The sequence below is a fragment of the Pyxicephalus adspersus genome, chromosome 6 (genome assembly GCF_032062135.1).
Source record: "Pyxicephalus adspersus chromosome 6, UCB_Pads_2.0, whole genome shotgun sequence".
NCBI classification, from domain to species: domain Eukaryota; kingdom Metazoa; phylum Chordata; class Amphibia; order Anura; family Pyxicephalidae; genus Pyxicephalus; species Pyxicephalus adspersus.
In genome coordinates, this window is record NC_092863.1 from 31166092 (window position 1) to 31190580 (window position 24489).

At 36.1% G+C, this 24489-nt stretch overlaps 1 protein-coding gene across 1 annotated transcript; it reads right to left on the minus strand.

Annotated features, from left to right (window-relative positions):
• Positions 1-810: 810 nt before the first annotated feature.
• On the minus strand, positions 811-24489 carry LOC140333420 (myosin-7-like). The gene is given in 39 exon segments (XM_072415098.1): positions 811-920; positions 1571-1705; positions 2197-2292; positions 2953-3228; positions 3341-3466; positions 3716-3919; positions 5032-5340; positions 6161-6285; positions 6485-6650; positions 6735-6918; positions 7044-7240; positions 7360-7478; positions 8093-8219; positions 9037-9426; positions 9560-9650; positions 9833-9978; positions 10476-10652; positions 10743-10985; positions 11208-11463; positions 11689-11825; positions 11926-12049; positions 12147-12264; positions 13054-13141; positions 13818-13888; positions 14410-14719; positions 15103-15273; positions 15582-15731; positions 15825-15943; positions 16894-17032; positions 17730-17833; positions 17985-18083; positions 18870-18933; positions 19698-19790; positions 21184-21292; positions 21390-21417; positions 21718-21874; positions 22182-22325; positions 22420-22627; positions 24439-24489. Coding segments are annotated over 38 exon segments (5811 nt in total). The 5' UTR covers positions 22621-22627; positions 24439-24489; the 3' UTR covers positions 811-902.

The following is a 24489-nucleotide window of genomic DNA, read 5'->3' on the forward strand; positions in this document are numbered from 1 at the left end:
AAGAAACATGACTAGATATTTACATTAACTGAAAATGGAAAGCAAATAGCTAAATTTACAGAAGAGTAGACAACATACAATTATTACCACTGCCATATGGGAAAGCAATCAGAGCCAGATGCAAAACAAGGTTTACACTATAATAATTTATTGTTTGGCACACCCCTGCAGCTGGAATAGTGACAGATTTGACCAACTGTATAGTATAGAGGTGCTTAGCCATTGGCCATAGCTGTCTAATATCAATGAGGTACCCATAGCCATTACAGATGGAGGTTTGTTTCAGAATGATTAGACAGTGTTTCCAATTTCCATTTGAACCCCATGATAAGCTAGCATTTGAGGTGTTTAAATCACAAATAGTCTCTTGATTGCATTAGCCAGTGCAGATGCCTAAAGCCCGTCACATCCTGCCCTAATGGCCATCTGCCCTCTTGTGTCTACAGATGGTAAAGTCACCCCTATGACCACTTTCGTGCCAAAGTATCAAATGTCTTGGTTTTTCATTACCCTATAATGACATTTTTTTTTCAAATATTCTCCACCATATGTACAAAACACATATTATTAATACTATTATCTACTGTGTCCCAATTAACAGTAGGGATGATTGGATAGTATGATTGGATAGCTGATGTCAGCAAAGCTTCATCTCATTTGCTGGACTGCATGATATCAATATGCACAGATCTAAACTATCAAATTTTTACATCTTCCCTGCTGATCTTTTTTGCTCAAGAAGGATCAATATTCATTGAGTGTGTGGCAATAGCTATTACAGTAAAGATTAATAAAGAATGACAGCAGAAGGCAAGTTAAATTCTTTATTCTACAAGGGGAAAGGTCACAGTATACAGGGTCTTGGACTCTGTATCACGTAGAAGTGGATCAGTGCATTGGTTTTACTCATTCAAAGTTTTCTGTAAAAAAAGAAAAAGATAGGTAAGTGTGCTTATTCAAAAGTTTTCTAGATTTTTAAAGATCCTAAAATATTTGTTTGTCAATGGTGTATATCAACCCTTTTGAGCTCAACTGCTGGCATTTCAAAGCAGGTTTTAAATTTAGGTATCAAAGCAATTTTTTAAGACCAATCTAAGTTTCTTATATTATTACTTTAATGCAGACAGGCATCATAAACAATAGTGATTTTATAATCATTAACAGTACTATTTAAATACCCAGTGCACAGAACCACACTGGAGAGCTGAACTGCTACTCAGTGCAGAGCACAGTTGTCCAACACATTCTCTTTACAGTGATCTAATCCACAGAGCTGCTCAAGGAGCTTGACGGCAGTGGGGTGTCAGAATGCTAGAGAGAATGATGAGCTCTGTTGTTCTTGTTCCCTACCATGCTGAGAGCACAGGGTATTTTAATTAATATTGGTAAAAAAAAATAAAAAGGAGCCTATGATTATTAGTTAATGCAGCAGTAATAATAAAGTCTTTAACAATAGGCGACACAGATTGTGTCCTAAGTATTCCTAAGTATTGTAATAAGGCAACATCCTAATCTTGCATGACTATTCCCTTCTCCACTATTATGTCCTTTGCCCCTAGAAAGCACTAACCTTGGTGCTGACATCTCTACTTTTGGCCCGTAACTTGTTCACTTGAGACTCTGCAATGTCTGCTCGCTCTTCAGCCTCATCCAGCTCGTGCTGAACCTTACGGAATTTTGAAAGGTTCGTGTTGGCTTGCTCTTCCTGGAGATTAATAAACGGATATTACAGTATTAGAATTTTCTTTTAGACAAGCTTAAGAATATTTCAGTTTAAATGCTACTTTACATCAACTTAGAATGAAATATGTAACAGAACCGCTCCAGTGACATTAATGAATTGTCTAAGTGAAAAACTGCCTGTGATTAATGTAACTAAACCAGTCTTACATTTGTTCTAAAATTTATGTTTCAACAGCAAAAAAGGCAGAAGTTGAATGTTTGCTTGGAGGGAAATAAAGAATACCTAGATCAAGTTTGTCATACACAGGGCCGAAAGGTCTGAAATACCGGAGGTCATAAAGCAGGTAATATTACCTTACCAAGCATTTATATATAAAATGTCATCTGTGGTAGGATACCATCGGAACATATTCATTAATATATTTTGAATATAGTCTTATTTTGGGGGCTTTCACACACATATTCTTTTAGTATTACATGTAAAAACAAAGCCAACTAAACTATGATACTTACAGCCTCCTCTGCCTGTCTCTTATATGCCTTCACTTTAAGCTGTAATTTATCAACAAGGTCCTGAAGACGAGCCAAGTTCTTTCTGTCCTCTTCAGTCTGCACATCAAAGAGAATAGGAAAGAGAATAGTGGTGGTAAATGATATAGAGTGATAAAAATAAGCACAAGTACTGTCACTGCTATAAAGAAAAAAATAAAAGATAAAATAGTATAAAGAACAATGCCAGACTGGACAAAGTAACTTTTTTAGTTAAGGTTGACTATAAATATACATATAAATAGGGGATAAAAAAACTGGCCCCACTCATAAACAAGCATTCTAGTTGAGAAAGAGACCCTTCCTTATAATCGTCACAGTGGTTTGTAGTGTCAGGAGTTTAAACACCTTACCAATCAAATCACAAAGTAATAAAACAAACTGTCAGGCATTTTAAACTTTAACTACCAAAACTGAAATACCAACATTGAGTCATTTGACTCTTCTTTGTGTTTTATTTATTTCTTTGCGCAATTATGAAAGTTTATGACTGGTTATTAATTCAAGTAGTAAAATAAATTGTTTAGGGGCATAGGCATTGTTACAGAGTAGAATGTTGAATAAAACACCGCCGTTTCTGAATTAAAGATGGATATCCTGTGCAAGTAGCCTGTGTTCTAATCTACCAAGTAAGAATTCATTTTGAGTGAAGCATAATATTATATTCATAATTTGTTTTCTTTGAACATTATTATGTATTTGGTTCACAATGTTCTGTACCTGGTAGGTAAGTTCTTTATTTCTCCTCTCATACTTCCTCATGCCCTTCACAGACTCAGCATTGCGCTTCTGTTCAGCCTCCAGCTCGTTCTCCAGTTCCCGAACTCGGGCCTCCAATTTCTGCAGTTGTTTTTTACCACCTTTCATGGCAATTTGCTCAGCCTCATCCAGGCGTTGCTGAAGATCTTTGATTGTCTGCTCCATGTTCTTCTTCATCCTTTCAAGGTGGGCACTTGTGTCCTGCTCCTTCTTCAGTTCTTCTGCCATCATGGCAGCCTGTAATATGAATGTTAGATGTACAATATAATGTACAGGTATAAGCAGGTTCTTATGAAAGTATAACCATGATTACTCCTATATAGGTGTAATATTGTTTTTCAGTACACACATCGGTAATAGCTTTCTTGGCCTTTTCTTCTGCATTTCGACACTCCTGCACTGCTTCCTCCACTTCAGTTTGCAGCTGAGACAAGTCAGATTCCATCTTCTTCTTCTGATTGATCAGACTGGTGTTCTATGTCAAACAAAAAAGACATAATTAGACATTTGAAAGTCACATAGCAGTAATGAAATAAGATGCCACATTTTTTAAATATTAGAATAGCCATAGGACAAACTATTGTTAGGAAGACAATGGACCAATCCATTTATAGAAACAACTGTGCATCTAAATATGGAACAAATGGAAAGTAATTTGACATTCTATTCTAGGAAAGACCCCAGTGTTCGAGTAAGCTAACTGCAGCAAATACAACGTAGCCACCTGTGAGTGAAGAAGCTGTACTCTTTCACTGGTCTCAATGAGTTCCTGTTCTGCAAGCTTCCGTGCCCTCTCAGTCTGCTCCACCAGAGACCGCAGTTCCTCCAGCTCTGCTTGGAGCAATGTGTTTCTTCTCTCTACAATTGCAATATTCTCCTTCAAGTCCTCACTGGCTCTTATTGCATCATCCAGTTGGATTTGAGAATCCTGTGACATTACAAACACAAAAAGTATGATGAAAATAATAATAATAAATAGGATTTAATAATTTAAAGCTACAGTTTCCATACAATAGCATTAAAACTTCATAGCAACAAAACAAAGACATTTTTTGGTGTATAATTTTTTTAAATGCCATCAAGAGCTTTGCCCACAAAACCTGGATATGATACATGGATAAAAATTTGATATTGCTGATACAGGTAGTCCGCGGGTTAAGGACATCCGACATACGGATGACTCCCAGATACGAACGGGGCTTCCCTGCTCCCTCGAGAGCTGGGGTTGTGATCTTAACCGCTAAGCTAACCTGTAGCATCTTGTAACTCATTAATGACTAAGAACAACTTTGCAGTTTCTTTTTGCATATCAAAGCACAGCTTGCTGCAGAAGTTAATGAATGTCTAGGCTCCATAAATATTTTTTTTGCTTTGTTTGTGATTACTTCACAGTGAGGATTTTATACAGTAACTGACACTACCCTGCCTAATAATATGTTGAGACCAACATCTGTCCTATTTGCATTTATTAAAATAATGTACCTGTTCCGACTTACATACAAATTAAACTTAAGAACGAACCTACCAATCCTATCTCGTATGTAACCCGGGGACTACCTGTATTGCTATTTATACTAAGGCTGCCTAATTCATTAAGGTAAGAGCTGGTCAGACATCAACTTTCTAGCTCCGAGTTGGTATTTACATATTTATATATGTATATACGTATCAGAGCACTGCTGGTTTTGGGTGTTTTATGGCCAGGAAAATGCCTGGTTCATGCTACTATTTCAGGATTTTATACTTAATTGTATAGAAGGGATTATTTTGATTTATTTTAATCAATCTGTTTATATTAGAACATAATTTATTCTCTCTACTGCTAGCAATTGTTTTAAATTCTATTCACTAAATATTAAGGGGGACAGTTATGAATACTGGCAAAGGATGAAGTAAATAACAAATAAAATTGATCAAAATAATTTTAAATGCAAAAAAAAGTCATATTTTTACTTATTGTAATTTGTTCCTTATATTTTCATTTCTGTACAGTGAAAAGTTATGGTATCTATCTCATAAAACTATAGGTTTTATCATTACCTTTAGATAGCTTTGGAGACTCTTTACTTGTTTCTGAGCTTCAGCCGCTTGACGGTTAGCCTGGCTTAGCTGGACTTCCATCTCATTTAAATCACCTTCCATCTTTTTCTTGATCCTCAAGGCCTCATTACGGCTCCTGGTTTCAGCCTCTAGTGATGTCTGCAGTGAGTCCACTACTCTTTGATGATTTCTTTTCACCTGCTCTAATTCTTCATCTTTTTCAGCCAACTTGCGCTCAAAGTCAGCCTTGACTTGGTGCAGCTCCAACTGTGCACGGAGAATCTTACCTTCCTCATGTTCAAGTGAGGCCTGTGAAAGATTTCTACAATTACTTATCAGACAGGCGTGTGCTACAAAGATATTAGGGAAGCAGGTGAGACACTATGAAAATTTATATATATATATATATATATATATATATATATACTGAATCTGGGTTTAAATCTTGCATATGATTAAGTATATAATTATTTATTATTATTATTTTTTTTACCAATTCTTCAATCTTTCAGCAACCTTGTAAGTAGCAATAAACCGAATTCTGCATTGTGAAAATTTCCTTGCAAACTGCATATTTCCACAGAAATACAGAAATATTGCTGGAAAACATAAGGATTAATGGGCAAGGTTGGAAATATTTTGTGCTAAAAAAATATGGATTTCCCTTACCAAACCAAATGATTACTTAGTCATGCAGCTTGGATGGCCAAGAAAAGAAGGGCAGCGATTGGGCTGGGCCACTTTCTCACATATGGATACGAAAAAAGGTTGTGGGTTTTGTTGACGGGGTGCTTACAACTGCCTTAAAAAAAGCTTTCGCTTTAAGGAACATACTGTTCACAGTGAAAGTGTTTCCCTGGAAATGTGATGGTAATCTCTCAAGGAGAATTTTTCCATGCCCAACTATTATATAGTGATATGTTATAAAACAATGTGTGTAAAAGAAAAATTAAAACACTGTGGGTACCAACTGTTCTAGGGCAACTATAGGGATAAGCTGGAAAAAGACATTCTGGCCAATAGGTTTTACCCAAAACATCTCCACATTGGACAGAGAGGGACTCAAAAGTAACATGCTCTAATGTCTGCAGCCATCTTTAGTAAAGAAAACTTAGTTCTATCAGCTTACCTCTGCTTCCTCTAGTGCAGACTGTATCTCCATCTTCTCTTGCTCCAGTTGCTTACGTATCTTCTCGAGCTCATGAATGCTCTTTCCACTTTCTCCAAGCTGTTCTGTGAGGTCTGAGATTTCCTCTGTGTATAAAGTATGAATATTCCAAATCAGTGATTTTTACCCAAACTGTTTAGCACAATTTTTATTACCAGGAATATTCTCTCTAAAGCGTGTACTAGGTATTTCTTATTTGACACTAAATACTAATTGATTATTAAACCAGAAGCTGAGATCTGTTCCATGTGCATTCTGCCATGTGTGGTATTCATGTTTTCTCACCTTGAAGATTTTTATTTTCTCTTTTGAAAGTCTCCAAATGTTCCAAAGACTCCTCATAGGCATTCTTCAGTTTAAATAATTCAGTACTTAGGGACCGAGCGTCTTTCTGGGATGATTCCAGCTCGGTCTGGGATTCCTCAAACTTTTGCTTCCACTCAGCTAGAATCTAATGAAACAAGGTATGGTGACTATTCATCCAGCCTATAAGGTTGTTACAGAGAATGTTCTACAGTATTCCACTTTTTCTAACCTTATCAAAATTCCTTTGCTTTTTGTCAAGTGCAGCAGCTGCAGCATTTGACCTCTCCAAATCAACCATCAGATCTTCAATTTCATTTTGCAGACGGTGTTTTGTTTTTTCCAGAGAAGAACACTTGGCATTTACAGCTTCTACACCTTCTTCTGCTTCCTGCAATCTCTGTGCCAGTTTCTTTCTGAAAAAAGCCAAAGCCATATATCAAAATTAGGGTTTATGCATAACCCATATGTTTCTCCTGGAATAGAAGTTTCCTTAAACTTATTTTAGTACTTTCACGTGTGTTAATTTTGGCAATCTTACTTGGCTTCTTCCAGTTCCTCTGTCCTTTGGATGGCATCTGTCTCATACTTGGTTCTCCACTGAGCTACCTCTGAGTTTGCTTTAGACAGAATTCTTTGGAGCTCAGCCTTAGCTTCTTGTTCTTCTTCATACTGTTCTCGCAGGAGATCACTATCATGACGAGCAGACTGCAGGGCATGTGCTAGAGCATTTTTGGCCTAATGGACATGTAAGCAGAATAGAAAAAGGAATGCAGAACCAACAATTAAAACAAGTAATATACATGTATTGTGACACTTTTATACTATTACTACTGTGTGTTTAAATATAAATGTACCTTTGTCTCCTCCTCCAGCTGCCTTTTAAGATCTTCCATCTGTTGGGTGTAGGTCTGCTTGCCACGAGTCATCTGTGACACTAGTGCCTCTCTTTCATCCAGCCTACGGGATAGTTCACCTGTAAAAAAATTATAGCATTATATTGATTAACATGAAAAATATGTAATAATTGTTAGAGTCTTACAAATGTATGACAAATCAAGACTTTATTACTTGATTTATGTAAATATAGGACAAGGATAAAATTGTAAACCTCTGACATATTGTAAAGCCAGCATCAAAAATGCTTACATACTGGATTGCTATTTTTCTAGAAGTGGAAACTTCAAACAGCAGGATGTTCTGGTATAAAAAAACAGCTTCCATATTACTTGGTCTTCTTGCCCTCTCTTGCATCCTGCAACCTTCTAATGGTTAAAGAAGTCTCTATTTAGGATGGAGGACTGGGAGGGCATAGCTGGTGAACATAATTGCTGGTTGTTTTTTTGTACACAAGACTGTTTTAATCCCAGCTTCAATAGTCCTACTAGCTGCAAAGTATTTGTCTAAAGCTTTCACTGAGTTTATCTTCTAATGAACATTGTGATAGTAAATGAATTGTGATAGTAAAAAATAGTATAAATATCCCAATTAGTTCATCTTGATTATATTACTAACCAGTGGTGACAGGCCAGGGAAATAGTAGATTAATAAGAGTTAATAACATTACCAGAAAAGGAACAAAGCTAATACCATTTTCAGTTTGCAGTTTGGCACGCAGGGTGGACAGCTCATTTACAGTTCTCTGGGTCTCCTCTGCCTTAGTCCGATGCTCATTGACTTGATCCTCCAAAGTACGGCATAAGTTCTCTAAATTAGCCTGCCAAGGAAAATTGGATTTTGCTACATAAAAAAGGTAGAGCCACAAAAAGTAAAAAATATATCATGTACAGTACTCCCAAATGCATTACTAGTTGAACTGACTGCAGATGCATTTTATTACAATGTTATAGTAGCTTTTTGTGTTTTCTCATAATTAGAAAAATAATTGCAAGAGGCATGCTGAATGGGTATAAAAGTTAGAAACACTCTTGTTCATGACACTTTAGCCCCAAAGTATTCGGATATGTGATCTGAAGCTTATTGTGTTAAAGCAAGAGATTTAAAATGCTGGCTATGTATTTAACAACTGCTGCCACCATACTATCCCCCCCCTACTGTCATTATGCATTGTACTCAGAACAGTACTGCTGAAGATGATGGTACTATATAAATCACATAAATAAAAACACCAAACCATAAAATGATTACATCCTAATATGTGGACCAGCATTGACTTTTTAGATTTTGAATCGCAATACACATTGGGTCTGATTTATTAAAGCTCTCCAAGACTAAAGAGGATAGATTATCATGCGTGAACCTGGGTAATCCAGCAAATGTGGAATGGATTTCTTGAATATTGCTATTATTTGGCAAATGTTTCAATCCTGCACAAGATCCATTTAGGTTTGCTTGATCACCCAGGTTCACTTATCCACTTCTACTCCAGTCTTGGAGAGCTTTAATAAATCAGGCCCATTATGTCACTGCTGGACATTCATGAACATTATGTATTGGTAAATAAAGTGATGATAGCTTGTACTTAGAGTACTATGATTAGGCCACATATGAGTTCTTCCTAGTGGATTTTTCACCTTGGAATTTAAAACCTGTTCCATGTTGGATGCTACATCATCCAGCTCTAGTTTAAATTCACTCTTCTCCTTTTCCAGTTTCTGTTTGACTCTTTGTAGGTTGTCTATCTGCTCACTGAGCTCTGCCACAGAGTCGGCATGTTTCTTTCGCAGAGTAGCGGCAGTGGCCTCTGATTGCAGAGTAGACTCTTCCAGATCCCTCCGTAGTTTTAGGAACTCAGCCTCCCTTTTCTTATTGAGCTCCATTTGCACTGTAGTAGCCCCTCCAGCTTCTTCTAAACGATCACTGATCTCCTCTAGCTCTCTTGACAGATCAGAGCGAAGCTTTTCTGTCTTTGCTCGAGCTGTTCTTTCTGCTTCAAGTTCTTCCTCCAGCTCTTCAATACGAGCCTTAATAAAATCAAATAAATCAAAAACATAAAATGTTTAGATATTTTAGAAATTGAGTCTTATCAAACAGTATTAATATATTTAAACTAAACAGAAAGAGATAAACTAATATCAGAATTACAATAAAATTTACCTGAAGCTCTTTCATCTTCTTTTGAAGCTGAATACATACATTCTGTTCATCTTCAATTCTTGTATTAAGTTGACTAATTTCAAAATCCTTCCTGGAATATGTTAATAAAAAAATAAGTTCTTCAGATGTGCAAGAGTAACAGTTGTGTGTAAACTGTTTCATATAAATTTGCACCACTGTAACCCTAAAGGTACATAATCTTTGTTTAAAACTATTCAATATATATTAAAAAACATGTTTAATCAAATCAATATTTTTCACCAAGTCACTTACTTATTAAGTTTTTCATCCATTTGCTGCTTGTCATTCTCAAGATCCATCAGATTTTCCTGACTCAGTTTCAGATCTCCTTCTAATTTCCTTTTAATCCTTTCGAGATCCATTCATATTTTCTTTTCCTGCTCTAATGATCCTTCTAGCTGTAAAAGACAATAATCACAGAAAGCAATTACTTACAGAGTATCTAAATCTTGAAACAAATTGTTTTATAATTATCACAGTTTACCAGTCCTTAGATAGGGTGAATCCTTTTGCTTTTTACTGGATTGTCCTTATTTTAACCAGGTAAACCTGTGAATAACACACTTGCTGTCCTTCACCGCTACTATCTTGCTCCCGTATATCTTTGGTTGTCAGCTTGGACTAAATAAAAAATGCTTGCTCTCCATTACATGGAGTATTACAGGATTATTAGTATAAAGAATACTGATAATATTGTTTTATTCTTTCATGTCATTTTACAGGAATTGACAAGGACAGTACATTTCTAGAAAGATCGACAGATATTTTGTTCAATATATCCTAGCTTGCAAAAAGGAAACTAAGGGAATCACCACATCTAGCAACAGGTATGCTAAAATACTCTTTGTTTTTGGATTTAGTTATTCTTTATTACAATTATGCAGATGTAACTTACATCATCAACCTGTTGCTCAAGTTTTGCTTTTGCTTTAGTCAACATGTTGACTTTGTCTTCTTCAGCCTGGAGGTCATCTAGTGCCTGCTGGTGGGCCTCCTGAAGAGCCTTTTTCTCCTTTGTTAATTTTGCAATAATCTCATCCAAGCCAGCCATCTCCTCAGTCAAATTCTTGACCTGTGAAAGTAACAATATAAATGACAATAATTGAAAACTTTGAAAACTCAGAATTTAATATAACCTCCCAAATAATAAACCTTATTTTACCTTGTTCTCTGTGGCATGCTTCTCCTTTTCCACTTTGGCTAATGTCAGCTCCAGATCATCAATATCCTTCTTGAGCTCAGAACATTCATCCTCCAGTTTTCTCTTCTTAGCGGTCAGCTCTGCATTCATCTCCTCTTCGTCTTCCAATCGTTCTGTCTGCTCCTTCAGCTTTGCCTCCAGTTGGATTTTGTTTTTAATCAGTTGTTCACACCTTTCTTCAGCATCTGCAAAGTTATCTTGTTCCTAAAATTGTATAAAAATTAGATATTATATAATTGCAGTTTTCTGTGAGGTTACAAATCTGGTCACAAATTAACCTAAGGATAGATGTGATCTTTTAGATTGCTTTATTAACCTCTAAATTATATTATTTCATGTATTATGAACAAATGTACACATATATATCACCTTTATTCAGTTGATTTACTTTCTATTGTATGGCAATATTATGAACTGTATACTTACAGCTTGCACTTGAAGCTGAAGATCATTCTTTTCCTGCAGCAAAGAGACCATCTTCTCTTCAAGTTCCTTGCGCCGAGCCTCAGACTTCTCCAGAGCTTCTTTCAGCTTCTGGAACTCTTCTTTCATAGTTTGCATTTCTTTCTCTGTCTCTGCACTCTTAAGCAGGGGCTTGATCTTAAAGTAAAGTTTCATCCATGGCCAGTTTTTGACTCCCATAAATGCTCGGATGTTCCACTGGATCACCAATAGGGCATCTCTGGACACAAATTAAAGAAGCAATTTCAAAAATATTTTTATTTTGAATATGCAATTACTGTACTTCTGTAATAATACCTAATAATACAAAGCACTATAGCTAGCCAAAAATGATGTCTCTAAATCTCATTTAGAGAGATTTTGTGCATGATATTTAAAGAATGTTGATTTTTTAAAAATGCATTACATTATTACAAACTTTGATAAGTATAGATAAATGACTTACCTGCGCTCCACAATCTTCTTAAATTCTATTCTGGAGAGGACACCTCTAGACTGAGCCTGGATACGGGTGATAATTCTAGAAAGTCTTTCATCCCGCATCTCTTCAAGTTGACCCAACAATCCAGCCTTAAAGAAAACCTAGGAGGAGTGTATTTTAAGGTTAATGTCTTAAGCCACGGTCATAGTTTTTTGGAGTGTCTGTCGTGCATCTGATTTAACATAAAAGTACATTCCTTACCTTGGTGTGTCCAAACTTATACTGAGTATGATCAATCTCCAATGAGGCCAGAAGTTTCTCTGCCCCTTTCCTGCTGTCTATGAACTGTCCTTCTGGAATAGCCGCAGGGTTCAGGATTCGGTAACTGACAAATTGGAGAACAAATTTGTATTGCAATGAAATTACACAATATTACTTTCCCTCTATTAAAGTCATAGCATACATTGTTATCTCACACCTACCGCTGCCTAAAGTCTCCGTACAGGATACGATTGGGAAATCCCTTTCTGCAGATTCTGATACCTTCCAGCACACCATTACAACGGAGCTGATGCATCACTAAACGGTTATCCATGACCCCTGTATAAAATGTATGTATTTATGCATTTCCAGGCTTACACATAAGTATGCATTTAAAATAAGGCTTCATTGATGCTAGAACAAAAAGTCCATATGTGATTATAAACAGCTGAAGTGTGCAAAAATTAAAAAAAAACAAACAAAATGAATGGTAGGAGCCATAGTATCTGACCACTGTGCTATAACATACCTTTGACTTCAATATTTAACTGGCTTCAGGTGACTTTACTAAGTCATGATTCCCTATTCCACCCAAATGCTTGTAAGAATAGAGGGCAGGGTGTTATCCTCTGCATGTTCTAGTCTCAACATTTTTGAAGGAGGGGAACCCTTGAAATTATTTCAGGTCTTAGAGAACCCCTCTTAATATTTATGATATTACCAATTCATGGTATAATTGCCTGGTAGTCAAGGGGAAGAATATCCCCTACATTGTTGCCAGTGGAAGGAATATGACTCTTATCAAAAGGATCATTGGTGTCAGTGGTAACTGACCTGAAAGACCCAGATTGCTCATTGTTCAAGGAACTCCTAGTAACACGTGGAGGAAGCGCAGGGTTCCATGAAACTCTGGTTGAGAATCACAGTTCTAGACTGATACCTGGGACCCTAGCTGAGAGATTACCTTCTAATCTCCAAGCATTAAGGCCTTGAGCTCACTGTGTAAGTTCTGCATAAGTACATATAGAGAATCCATTGGAGGGCACACACTTTTGTTTTAACAGTGGACAATATGAAGTAGGGAACCAATATTTTCTCTAATGTTTTTATATAATTTTTTTATATTACCTGGAGACTTTGTTTCGTTGGGGATGATGCAGCGCACAAAATGAGGATGTGTAGATCGAAGATTGGTCATTAGTTTGTTCAGATTCTCCTGAAGATAGAAGTGATGTGAGAGGAATAGACAGATGAAATAGAAAAGCAAGAAAACTAGGTCATGATTTTTTGGGTTTACCTTACTTTGCTATTTTGAGAAGGGTCATTACTATCAGTTTGTGAAACTTCTTTGTAATGTATAGCACTAAAAAATATGCTGGTGCTTTATGCATAAAGTTTTTTAATATTATTATTATTATTATTATTATTATTACTATTGGCCTCATTGACCAAAAGGAAAGCTACAAGTTAGGAAGGACATGGGACAGCATGACAATGCCATCATAGGGCAGTTGGCCAGTATATTCAGATTTCTCTGATTGGGCTTCTGGTGTGTTTAGCATAATAAATAGTAAATAATATCAGAATGACATTAAAGCAATAGGCATTTTCAGAAGGCAAGGTCATCAATGACAGAACATATATTTCTCCTAGTAAAAGGACAATCACTGATAGCTATATAAAAATACATCATGGAAAAAAAAAACTCTAGACTACAGAGCTACAAGCTAATTGAATGGGTTATAATAAGGTCAAAGTGGCTGCCAATTGATATCAGCTGATGAATAAGATCTGTATATAGTAACTGGAAATGACCATTTATAACAATATGAGTACAGAGGACCCTGTTTTTCAATTAATAAATAGCCTAAAATGTCCCAATTAACACTTACCCTGTGCAAAGCTGAAACTGTCTGAAATGAGGAGCCTTTTTTCTTACTGCCCTTACCCTTGGTAGCTTGGTCTACATGTAGGAAACATAAAGGCAGCATATAAAAAAAAGTAATGTATAATAAACTAGAAAATATTCTGCAATATACTGTCACACTGCTTGCTTTGTAACATTTTTAATTTACCATTGTATGTATGAAGAATAAAATTTTAAACTGTGTGTTCTGAACAAGGCAGACCAAATATAGTTTTCTGGGTTTTGGACAAGCTATTGCAGCATGTAACCCTCTTAGTTCAAGCTATGCTATTATGTCCTTCTATATAGAATTTAAACACTACAAGGAGCAGAAATTAAGTGCACTGATAATACATTGATGGAAATGGATAGAACGAAAATTGTTTTACAGCAAATATCATTAGTAGATGGGAATTGGTGACATCGAAGATTGAGTCAGTGCAAAGATTTTGTCTGATTTGTTGCCAGTAAATCAGAGGCCTTCATGTGTGGCTAGCGTAAAATTTTCAAACTGAACTGATGAATCCAGGAAAAATGCATAAATCATAGGTTTAGAAACCATAGCCATTGCTCTGTACCTGACTCAGCACTGGCATAGTTGGCAAACAGAAGTGCCAGAAGCTTGAGAGCTGACTTCTGGTACAATCCCACCACAGTTTCATTCAGAGGGTCCTTGTTCTTTACCAGCCAGCCATTGATGTTATAATCCACAGTACCAGCATAGTGCATCAGGGCAAAGTGCGCTTCAGGCTTTCCTTTTATATTACGGGGCTTTTGGAAGTTGTTGGATTTGCCCAGATGATTATCATACAGCTTGGCTTTAAAGGTCATATCAGTGGCTTTTGGAAACATACACTCCTCTTCAAGGATGGACATGATACCCATAGGCTGTGGAAAAGATTTACACAAAATGCTAATATTACATAAACTATCAAATAAAAGGCTAAGGTGAGACAGGCAGTAAAAATCAATAAATGGAATTAATTCTATTATTAGCAAAAAAGCTCTTGATAAAATATGGCCTGCAGCACCAATTTATGGTAAAGCCACATTTATTTGAAATCGGGGCAATATAACAAAGACTGTGTGCTTATCTCGTCTGCTCTAAGCCTTTCATCTTCCAATAAATATGTGCTGGGCGGAGGTTAGAGAATGTTCACCTAGAAGTTTGTGTGTGATTGTATAAAAGACGTTTTGCAAAGTTCTGATTTTTTTATCTTGTAAAGAGATGTATTCATTTTGGGGAACCTTGGATTCAACAAAAACCCTACCTTCTCTATAAGATCAATACAGGCGTGAAGATCCATGCCAAAGTCAATGAACTCCCATTCGATTCCCTCTTTCTTGTATTCTTCTTGCTCCAACACAAACATGTGGTGGTTGAAGAACTGCTGCAACTTCTCATTAGTGAAGTTAATGCATAGCTGCTCAAAACTGTTGAACTGGAAAAAAACATATGTAAAATAAGTTAGTTTTGATCTCTTTGGGTAGCAAACCTGTAGACTCAGGAAATCTGAAAATTTCAAGCAACCCCCCCCCCCCTCACTTTTAGAAAGGGAGGTGGGTTAAATCTTCTCATTGGTGACACAGACAGCAACATCCCCCAATACCAGTGTGTTTTTCACCACTTTGTATGTGGTTACAACTGTCAATATTTTCAGGAAGCTACCTTTAACTCTTGTATTTGTTTCTGAATATCCCTTTTTTGTTTAACTCATAGAACATTTGCACCTGTTCCTTGTAAACATACATCAAAGATCTCAAATCCTGCAATGTCCAGCACTCCAATGAAGTATTGTCTGGGTTGCTTGGTCTCCAAGGTGGTGTTAATTCTCACTACCATCCATAAGAACATTTTCTCATACACTGACTTAGCCAGAGCTCCTATGGCATAGTACACCTGAAAGAAAAATACATTTTTTTGTAACTTTAATATGGCTTGTGGTGCAGTTTATAATTTTTTAGTATGAAGCAAAAAAAATGGTTTACTGACCTGTTGGACATTTTGTCCTTTGGTGACATACTCATTTCCGACCTTGACTCTGGGGTGACACAATCCTTTTAGGAGGTCAGCAGAGTTCAGGCCCATAAGATAGGCCGCTTTGTCAGCCTCTGTAAAAGACCATAAGAGTCATTATTAAAATCTTGGGTGTGCAGAGATTCCCTTCTCATGGGTTCCTGGTGAATGTAAGCTGTGCCTTGATTTCAATGAGGCGGCTGTATACAAAGGGAAATCTAAATTCTTAAATTGTTCTGTATAGGACATATTCTTCCCAATGAGATGGTGCAATTATAAAAATAATAAAATGTGGCACAAAAAATAAAGATATTGTCTCACTACAGAGAATTAACAAGGAATGTCCCAGAATGCTCTCCTCTACGTTAATCTTGCATTTTAATTCACAGTGCGTGAACTATACAAATGTTGGGTAAAACCACAAAATCACAATAGCCTAAATAAAAAGTGAGAGGTTTGAATGAATCTTATCCAAATTGCATGTTTCACAATTGAATATAAAAATCTCTGAATTTAGGATAGGATAGGTAAAATTATAGAACACTACAGACTATTTATAAAACAGGGATCTGACATTTTCTTAAACATTTGGAAATCGATTACTGCCATTAAAATACTTGGACCTTGGAGATTCTCACCAGTAAATGATTGGGGGAATGTCAGATTCCCTGGTATATAAATAGAACCCTATGTGACATGTTTACAAATGATCTGGCACATGATTCACACAACTTTTGTTGTCCAGTATTCACAATTTAGAAAAATGTGTAAATCTAGGAGTTAGGTTCTAGTATTCTCGTGTTTATAAATACCTATATAAAATAAATTAAACTGCATACCTAGCAACACTCCTAAAAATAAAGGAAAAAATAATTGAAACTAGGTAGTCTCACTTTAGCTAAATCAATTTAGGGGAAAAAATGATTCCACTCAATACTAATGCTAACTAGGTATAATACATTTCACGCCACTCTTATTTTTACAGATATACAATAATGACAGTACACTGCAGTAATATTCCTTGGTATTTGTATACATATCAAACCTTCAGTGCCATCTGGTTCTGCCTGCTCCTCTCGCTGTTTCTGTTTGAACCTCATGTTCCCAAAGTGCATTATAGCTCCTGTGAGCTTGTAAATTGAGTTCTTCTCATCCTGTGAGAATCCCAGCACATCAAAGGCATTCTAAGGGAAAACAGATCAGAGAACAGATCCATAAAATGTCATTTTATACAGATGGTAGGATGTGATTACTCAATAGGTTCAATGTACGGCAATGGCAATGATTTAAGATCTATAAGTACTGAGTGGGTGACTTAATAAATATACAGCTGTTAAAATGTAGTTAATATGAATAGCAGTAGGTTAGACTCCTGCTGTAAAACACTTTATTTTCAGGATTAAACGATATCTGATGTTCAGGGTCCACTTATATATACATGGGTTTTTTTTTTGTACACTGTGTCGGTTTCACCTAACAAGCCAAGTAAGTTACAGTTGACCTGACCAGCAGAAAGTCTGGATTATTTAAGGAAAGTTTTGCTCTTCTAATTTATAGTAGTTAGGTGGCAAGAATAAATTGCAGGGACCTCAAAATGACTATGCAATTTTTTTTTCTCTTTTTATTCAAATAGTGACTCAAAACCCCTTTATGACATGAAACAGGAACCACAGTTCTTCTGGTTGCAGTGTGGTCCACCTCTTGTCCCTTTTATTACCTTGTCGGATAATGAATGTGAAGGTTGGCTTACAAAGTGAGTGTGAGGGCCACAGTGTGACTATGGGAGATATATTTTTAAAATTTGTGTCAAACTGCAATAAAATAATGGGTGGCATTATATAAAGCTATAGCACATACTGTGTTTAGTTAAGCAGCACTTACATCAGTGGCTAAAAGTTCTTCTGCATCATCAATTGAAGCCACAGTGGTCTCCCCTTGAGAGATGTATGCATAGTCATATGGATTATTGGTGACCAGCATCATATCTATAAAAGATATAAAACAGGTATATTAGTTTAGTCCTGTTGCATTGTTTAATTTTATTTGGTATGTCTGTAATGCAGAGGGGAAACTGACAAATAAGAGAAGAACATGCTTTGAATGATAGAGTGTATTTGGACCATCAGAGACACCTACCCAGAAGTTCTGGCTTCTTATTGGACAAGATCTGGTAAAAAATGTGATAATCCCTTTCTGATTTTAGCTGGAAGACCACACGAGATTTCTCCAGGAGATCTAAAGAGAATAGTGAGATATTTTAAAACAGAAAAGCGAGTAAAGTTTATTTTAGACGTAGAAAAGTCTTTCCTTATCTGGTTACAGCTGGAAATTCACATAGGGATATTGACTACACTTCATATTTGTAGGCTCCCACTTGGCTGAAAGTTTTTAGGTATATAACTAATGAATCAGTTAGATTTTCCAGCCATAGGCTAATATTACTGAAAGATAAGGTCAGTCCCTGCCAAGGTCATTGATGTACATGATCTGCCCCTGCAAATTTGCATGTTTATAGCTTAATCTTTCTAAACAGCAACCATGAGGCAGCATGACATTTTGCCTTAGGCATAAACAATGGAAATAACATCATTTTGTTAATAATGGAAATATAGTACACTTTAAAATGGCACTTCTTGACCACAGTCCAGGCTAAAAATAATATTACTTGGGGCTGACCAACTTATATAATAAAATGAAAGGCATCATGGCCAGGGATTCATATTAAATCCTATGCAACCTGTAGGAAAATAAGAGTTAGATGGTTATGCTAGACATGCAATGATCATCTGAATATGTAATATTGCAAATTATCCTACTCTAAAGAATAATTATTGGCAAAAAACGTTTAATTTGATTGTTATTCCTTAATATTCAAGAATTACTAAGTATGATTCTGTACTCACATTCATTTCATTGTTATATGTATATGTGTAAATTAAAGGGTAGAATGCCACAACACACTTGTGAAGGGGGTTAATATATGATCAGAACAGAGAAGGAAAGAAAAATAGCCATTCTCACAGGTTTCTATATCAGCAGATGCTAACTTTCCAGTAGCTCCAAAATGGATTCTGATAAATTTGCCCTGTTGTGGGAAAAGATAAAAAGTGACAAGAAAAAGGAAAGGAGAGTAAGGAAGATATGAAAGATACAAAACATATGCAATGTGGTTGATTTAAATTAAGCACGTTAACTTAGCAAAATAAATTTCACTTTGCAAGGGATGTTTGACTTAGCTTAATAAGTTAATCAAATGAAATAAAATTTCACTTTACAAAGAATACAGAACATGATTTTTGCACATGGCTGGGTAAAGTTGGCACAGCATCACCTTATTCACTAAGAAATGTGAATTTATTCCTCGCAGAATTATTATTTTGTTTAGCTAAATGAACAGTTTAAACTATTTTAGTAAATTGACCTCAGTGTAAAGTACACTTCACAGAACATGTTTAAAACAAGTTATCTACAAAATATCTATTCTAGTAAAGTAATTTCTTTTGAAGTACAAACATGAACACAGCTCTCTTAATTAGGAAAAGCATAAGCGGCAAAAAATGCCAATAAAACCATAAACCTTGTGTATACTGTAAATACTTAAGGAATGGGAAAAAAACGAGAAGTCACCAGGGGGCGAGTCTCTTTCACCAAAAAACTTTTACCATGCTCTTGGTGGCTTTAGTTATATTTTGTTACCAACACTGCACATGCATGCACTATGCAGTGAAGAGCCTAAATAGTTGTAAAAATACTATTGTTTCCATGTAAATCACATGACCATTGACTACTTGTGTTCTCTGTTTAGTAAAGGTTAGCAATGCCAAGTATTATATTCGGGTAATAACTTACAAATCTTGAGGAATTGTCATTTCTCAAAGTCTTGGCATTACCGAATGCCTCTAGAGCAGGGTTAGCCTGGATGATTTGATCCTCCAGAGTCCCCTATGAATAAAGTAGGAGAAAAGGACGGAATATTTATACAATAATTTTTCTAAACAATAAAAAAGTATTACAGCATAAAACAAGCACTTAACTGTATAGCTTAGAATGACTAAGGCAATGTACACATGTTAGATTTTTGTAGTTGGAAAAGATCTTCACAATTGGCACCCCACTGCACTCTCCCTCCTTCAACTACATTGCACTTGTTAATCGTTCGTCGTTCGACGGATCCATGAACGACGTTGGACAGCCGCTGTACACATGGCAGATTCTTGTCCGATACTAGCCCTGAAGCGATAATTGGACGAGAATCATCTGCTGTGTGCACGTAGCCTAAGGCTATGTACTTTGACTCTTTCGTAAGAACAGTGGGTAATACTAAATTGGTCATTCTTATTAGCGTTGCTGTACCCAATGTGTTTCTTACAATGCAGGGATATAAGTTCTACAGCATTATAGGGCAACAAACAGCATGGGGAAAAACAGCATGCACATATGTTTAGTATCTTGCAATGTTCTTTGTATCTAGAAACCCCCCCCTCAAAAGATTTGCAAGGTATACTTTGAATTGTGCAAAAAAATAACTAGAAGAGTGTTTTTTTACATTTGTTTCCTTAATAAAGCAAAATAAATTTATAGTTAGTTAAAAAAGAGTAATAAGGTTTTTTTTTCTTTTGTGTCCTGTCTATATTATTTTGATTACAAGGAACAGAGCTCTTTCCTCATTTATTTTCCTTTTCTCTATAACTCAGATAAAGAGACCCATGAGAACTTTAGTAGACCCATAAATGTTTCTAGGCTCAGATATTTCTTTTTTTTTTTTTTACCAGAAAATCTAGGCACTGATATTTCACAATCAATGAGGGCACTACCCGTTCACCACCTCTTCTGACCATTGGCGCACTGTACAGGAAGTAACTGGCTAGGAACATATTTGTGAAATTGTTGATCAGCTTCTGCATTTCCAATGCCCAGATCATTTATTGTAGAGGGAAATGGACATGGGTTGACATACTGGCTTGTGGTAGTAATGTATATTTTTATGAGTAGGTTTTGTGGTGCTTTGTAAATGCGCAGAATGCATATATAGTATTTTGCAAATCTGCCTAATATCATAAGCTGACCTAGAATGCATATAGCAAGGTATTGGGGATAAAATACAGTACAGTACTAGCTGTATTACAAAAAAAATCTTTTTACCTAATGTAACTTTACTTTTAATTTTTACATGTTAACTTGACCATGGTGCATGGGGTGTTTGGCTGACTTAGTGTGGGGTAAAGAATCAGGGATGTCTTTGCTTTTGCAAAATGGTCAGAAATTGCCCTGATCAGGTCCGCACAAAAGATGGAATTATTGTTAGGGTTAACATCAACTAATATTTCAAGCTTACCTTGCCTGTGGGACCAGTATCCTTTTTGCGGTCACCAATAGCAGCAATGACAGCAAAATACTGAATGACACGTTTGGTATTCACAGTCTTTCCAGCACCAGATTCTCCACTAACCTCAGAAAGTGAAAAATAAGGAATTAGGTTTACATAAGCATAACATACATAAACTTTATGAAGAACACTGGAAGTTTTTTTATATTACTTACGTGATAAGGATAGACTGATTCTCTCTGTCTGTAAAAGAAATAAAAAACTGTTACTAATGGAACAAGACAAAGTCTTGTTACCTTGTAGTGATATTGGAGCTTATATAGATATTAAAGATCAATACATGACTTGATATTAAATCTAATTATAAAAAATGAAAGGAAGAAAGCAGAATATGCATCCCTTCCATTTTTCTCCTTTTTGATACCCAGCATTAATGTTCAGGTATGGGCACAGGGTCGCCAACACATCAACAAGAATAATGACCATTTTGTACAGCCAACCTGCAAGTTACTAATCTTATCATATTATCCTATAGTTCCTGACCTGTCAACATGTACTGATAAGCATTGTCAGAGATGGAGAAGATGTGAGGAGGAGCTTCAGTCCTCTTCTTCCCACGGTAAGCAGCCACAACCTCGGCATTATACACAGGCAGCCACTTGTAGGGGTTCACTGTCACACAGAACAGTCCTGAGTATGTCTGGAAAGACCAAAAATAATATATGTACAGATTTTCTTATTAAAAAGCCTCTCATTCGTAGAAGCCACTACTGTTAGTGCCATGGGATATACAACAAGACTAAAATGGCATACAGCATCACTGTATATATTTATATACAGCATAAATCAAGCAATGAAGGGTTGTAAATACTTATATTTGCAGGTCAAACAATGTCTGGATCTATAGAAAGTTTACCAATGCTAAGTAGCAGCTATAAAGAGAAATCTTTAGGTACAAATAAAACAAATTACAACTCATATTTTAGTCCTAATCAGTTAGCACTCACATAGATCATCCAGGCTGCATAACGCTCTTTGAGGTTGTACAGCACAGCTGGTTCATTCAGAAAAGTCAGCATGGCCATATCTTCAATTTTATCAAACTTGGGTGGGTTCTGCTGCATTATTTGACTGTCTTTCACAGTGACATTCTGAAATAGATATGTAAAAATAATGGTAAACACTACAATCCATACTTGTAAAACACATGTTTTGCTCCATTGATGTCACATTCACAGAACCCACCTTGCCATTCTCTGTCTCTGCTGTAATTTTGTCCCCTTCACGACTGGTGATTTTGGCTTTTACAAATTCTTCTTTATCATCAGGGACAAATATATCTTTCTTCATATCAAAAGGACGGGTCTGGGCCTCCAAGCGCTCTTTATCTGACTTTCTCAGATAGGGGGCAGCTGGCCCAAATTCTGCCATTTCAGCGTCACCCATGGTCGTGCTTAAAGAGAGGAGAATAAAACAAAGTTCTAATATTGTTTCATCAAAAAATAACTATCCCTTTTTACCCATTGTTTTTACAGTAACTGACAAACTAAAAGCCAATTAAACTGAAAAAAAATATTTGATGCAATCAACATACTTGAGGGTGTTCAGTTCATTACTATTAGGTTTGGGTAAACAGTTGTTGGTGAGTTTACTGGCCAACTTTCTAAAGACACCACTGGTAAGATGTAAATGCTTTGGTTTATATCTCTGAGGATCCTTCAGTTAAGCATAACAACATCAGTTTGGCTTCTGTCATCTGCTAGAATTTAAAATTTGGATTTATAATGTGTCACTGAAAATGTTTGTCAAATTGTCACCCTTCTAGACAGCTAAAAGATCACTGGTATCATCATATTGACTTTTCAAGAGACCCCTAACAACCACTGGAGCACCCCTAGAGTTCCATGGAACCCTGGATGAGAATGTCAGGCCTACCTGTCCTGATGTGCAGTAGTAAGTTAAAAGTGGAAAAGAATAAAATGTAAACAGGGGGTCTTATTATGTCAGCATTTAAAAAAATAATTTTATGAAACTTATCAAAGTTTTATTAACTTATCCATGTTCATTTTCAATGCATATATAATTGTGTTTTTTGATTCTTGTACTTGCCTTTTGTTTAGCAATACACTATTTAAATCCACTTAACCCTTCAAGTCACATACAAAAATCCATTTTGAGGGTCCCTGTAATAGAAGTTGTCTAATACTCTTCCCCCAGGTGGCCCAAGTCAACCTCCATCTAAAAACACCTTTTACCACTTTCAGGAGTGTCTGACGCCTAAATGTCCTCACACCATGCTATGGTTCTATTCTCTGACCACTGCTTTGTCTTGTAGCACCGTGCTGGTTGGAGGTTGGAACCAAAACACATATATTAGGAGCTAGCACAGGCAACTGACACTGCTGGAAATGTTGAATGCTGATGAATCTGACAGAAGCTATGAAGCTACAGTGGACTGAAGCTATGAGACAAAGACTAGCAGAGAGTGAAGTATAAACTTTATAAAGTCTATAAAGTCTATGCCAGGGAATCCCTAGTAGGTTTCTTGAATGCAACTGACAGGGCCATTTAAACCAAGTGTGTGTCCAAAGAAAACATGCTAATATAAACGAATTGTCAGGTAAAAAAATGGTTCTCTCCAAAATAAAACTGTCATCATGAAACATATTATTAGAAAAAAAATGTGTTTGTCAGTATAGATTTGATTAATATATTCAGCAGTGGCCAAAAAACTCACAAGATGTTAAAATTAATTTAATTACCCTTCAAATATTGTTGCATAGGTTCACAGAGATGCATATATTAATATAGAACCAAATGATAAAAACAAAACAATTGGTAATATCGACAAATCATATTCTAGTTTAGAATCTGTTACATGCACCTGCAAACAATCCTAGGATACAAGTGTTTTTCTCTTCCCCTTTTTTTTAACACTAACTTGATCAGCTTTAATGTTCTCATGACTGGTGAATAAATATACCATCCTGCAAAGTAGCATTCTACAAGGTTATACATTGAAATACACGAATACTGGAACACATCTTTTCCACTATCTGTGTGGTAGTATGCCTTACCTATACCAGATGATTGGCCTAAACTCTTAGAGATCTATTTATAAAGCAGTAAATCTGACATTCACTGAAATATTCTCTGATGGAGAATTAATTTATTCCATTGAAACACATGGACCTGGATTCTCCAGAGAACTTTTCAGTGACCCCCTAGAAAAAGGCACCCGGAAAAAGTCCTTTCAGTACTCACCTGGGAACAGCAAGAGAACAGAAAGAGATAATGAAGAAGGCACTGTTTACA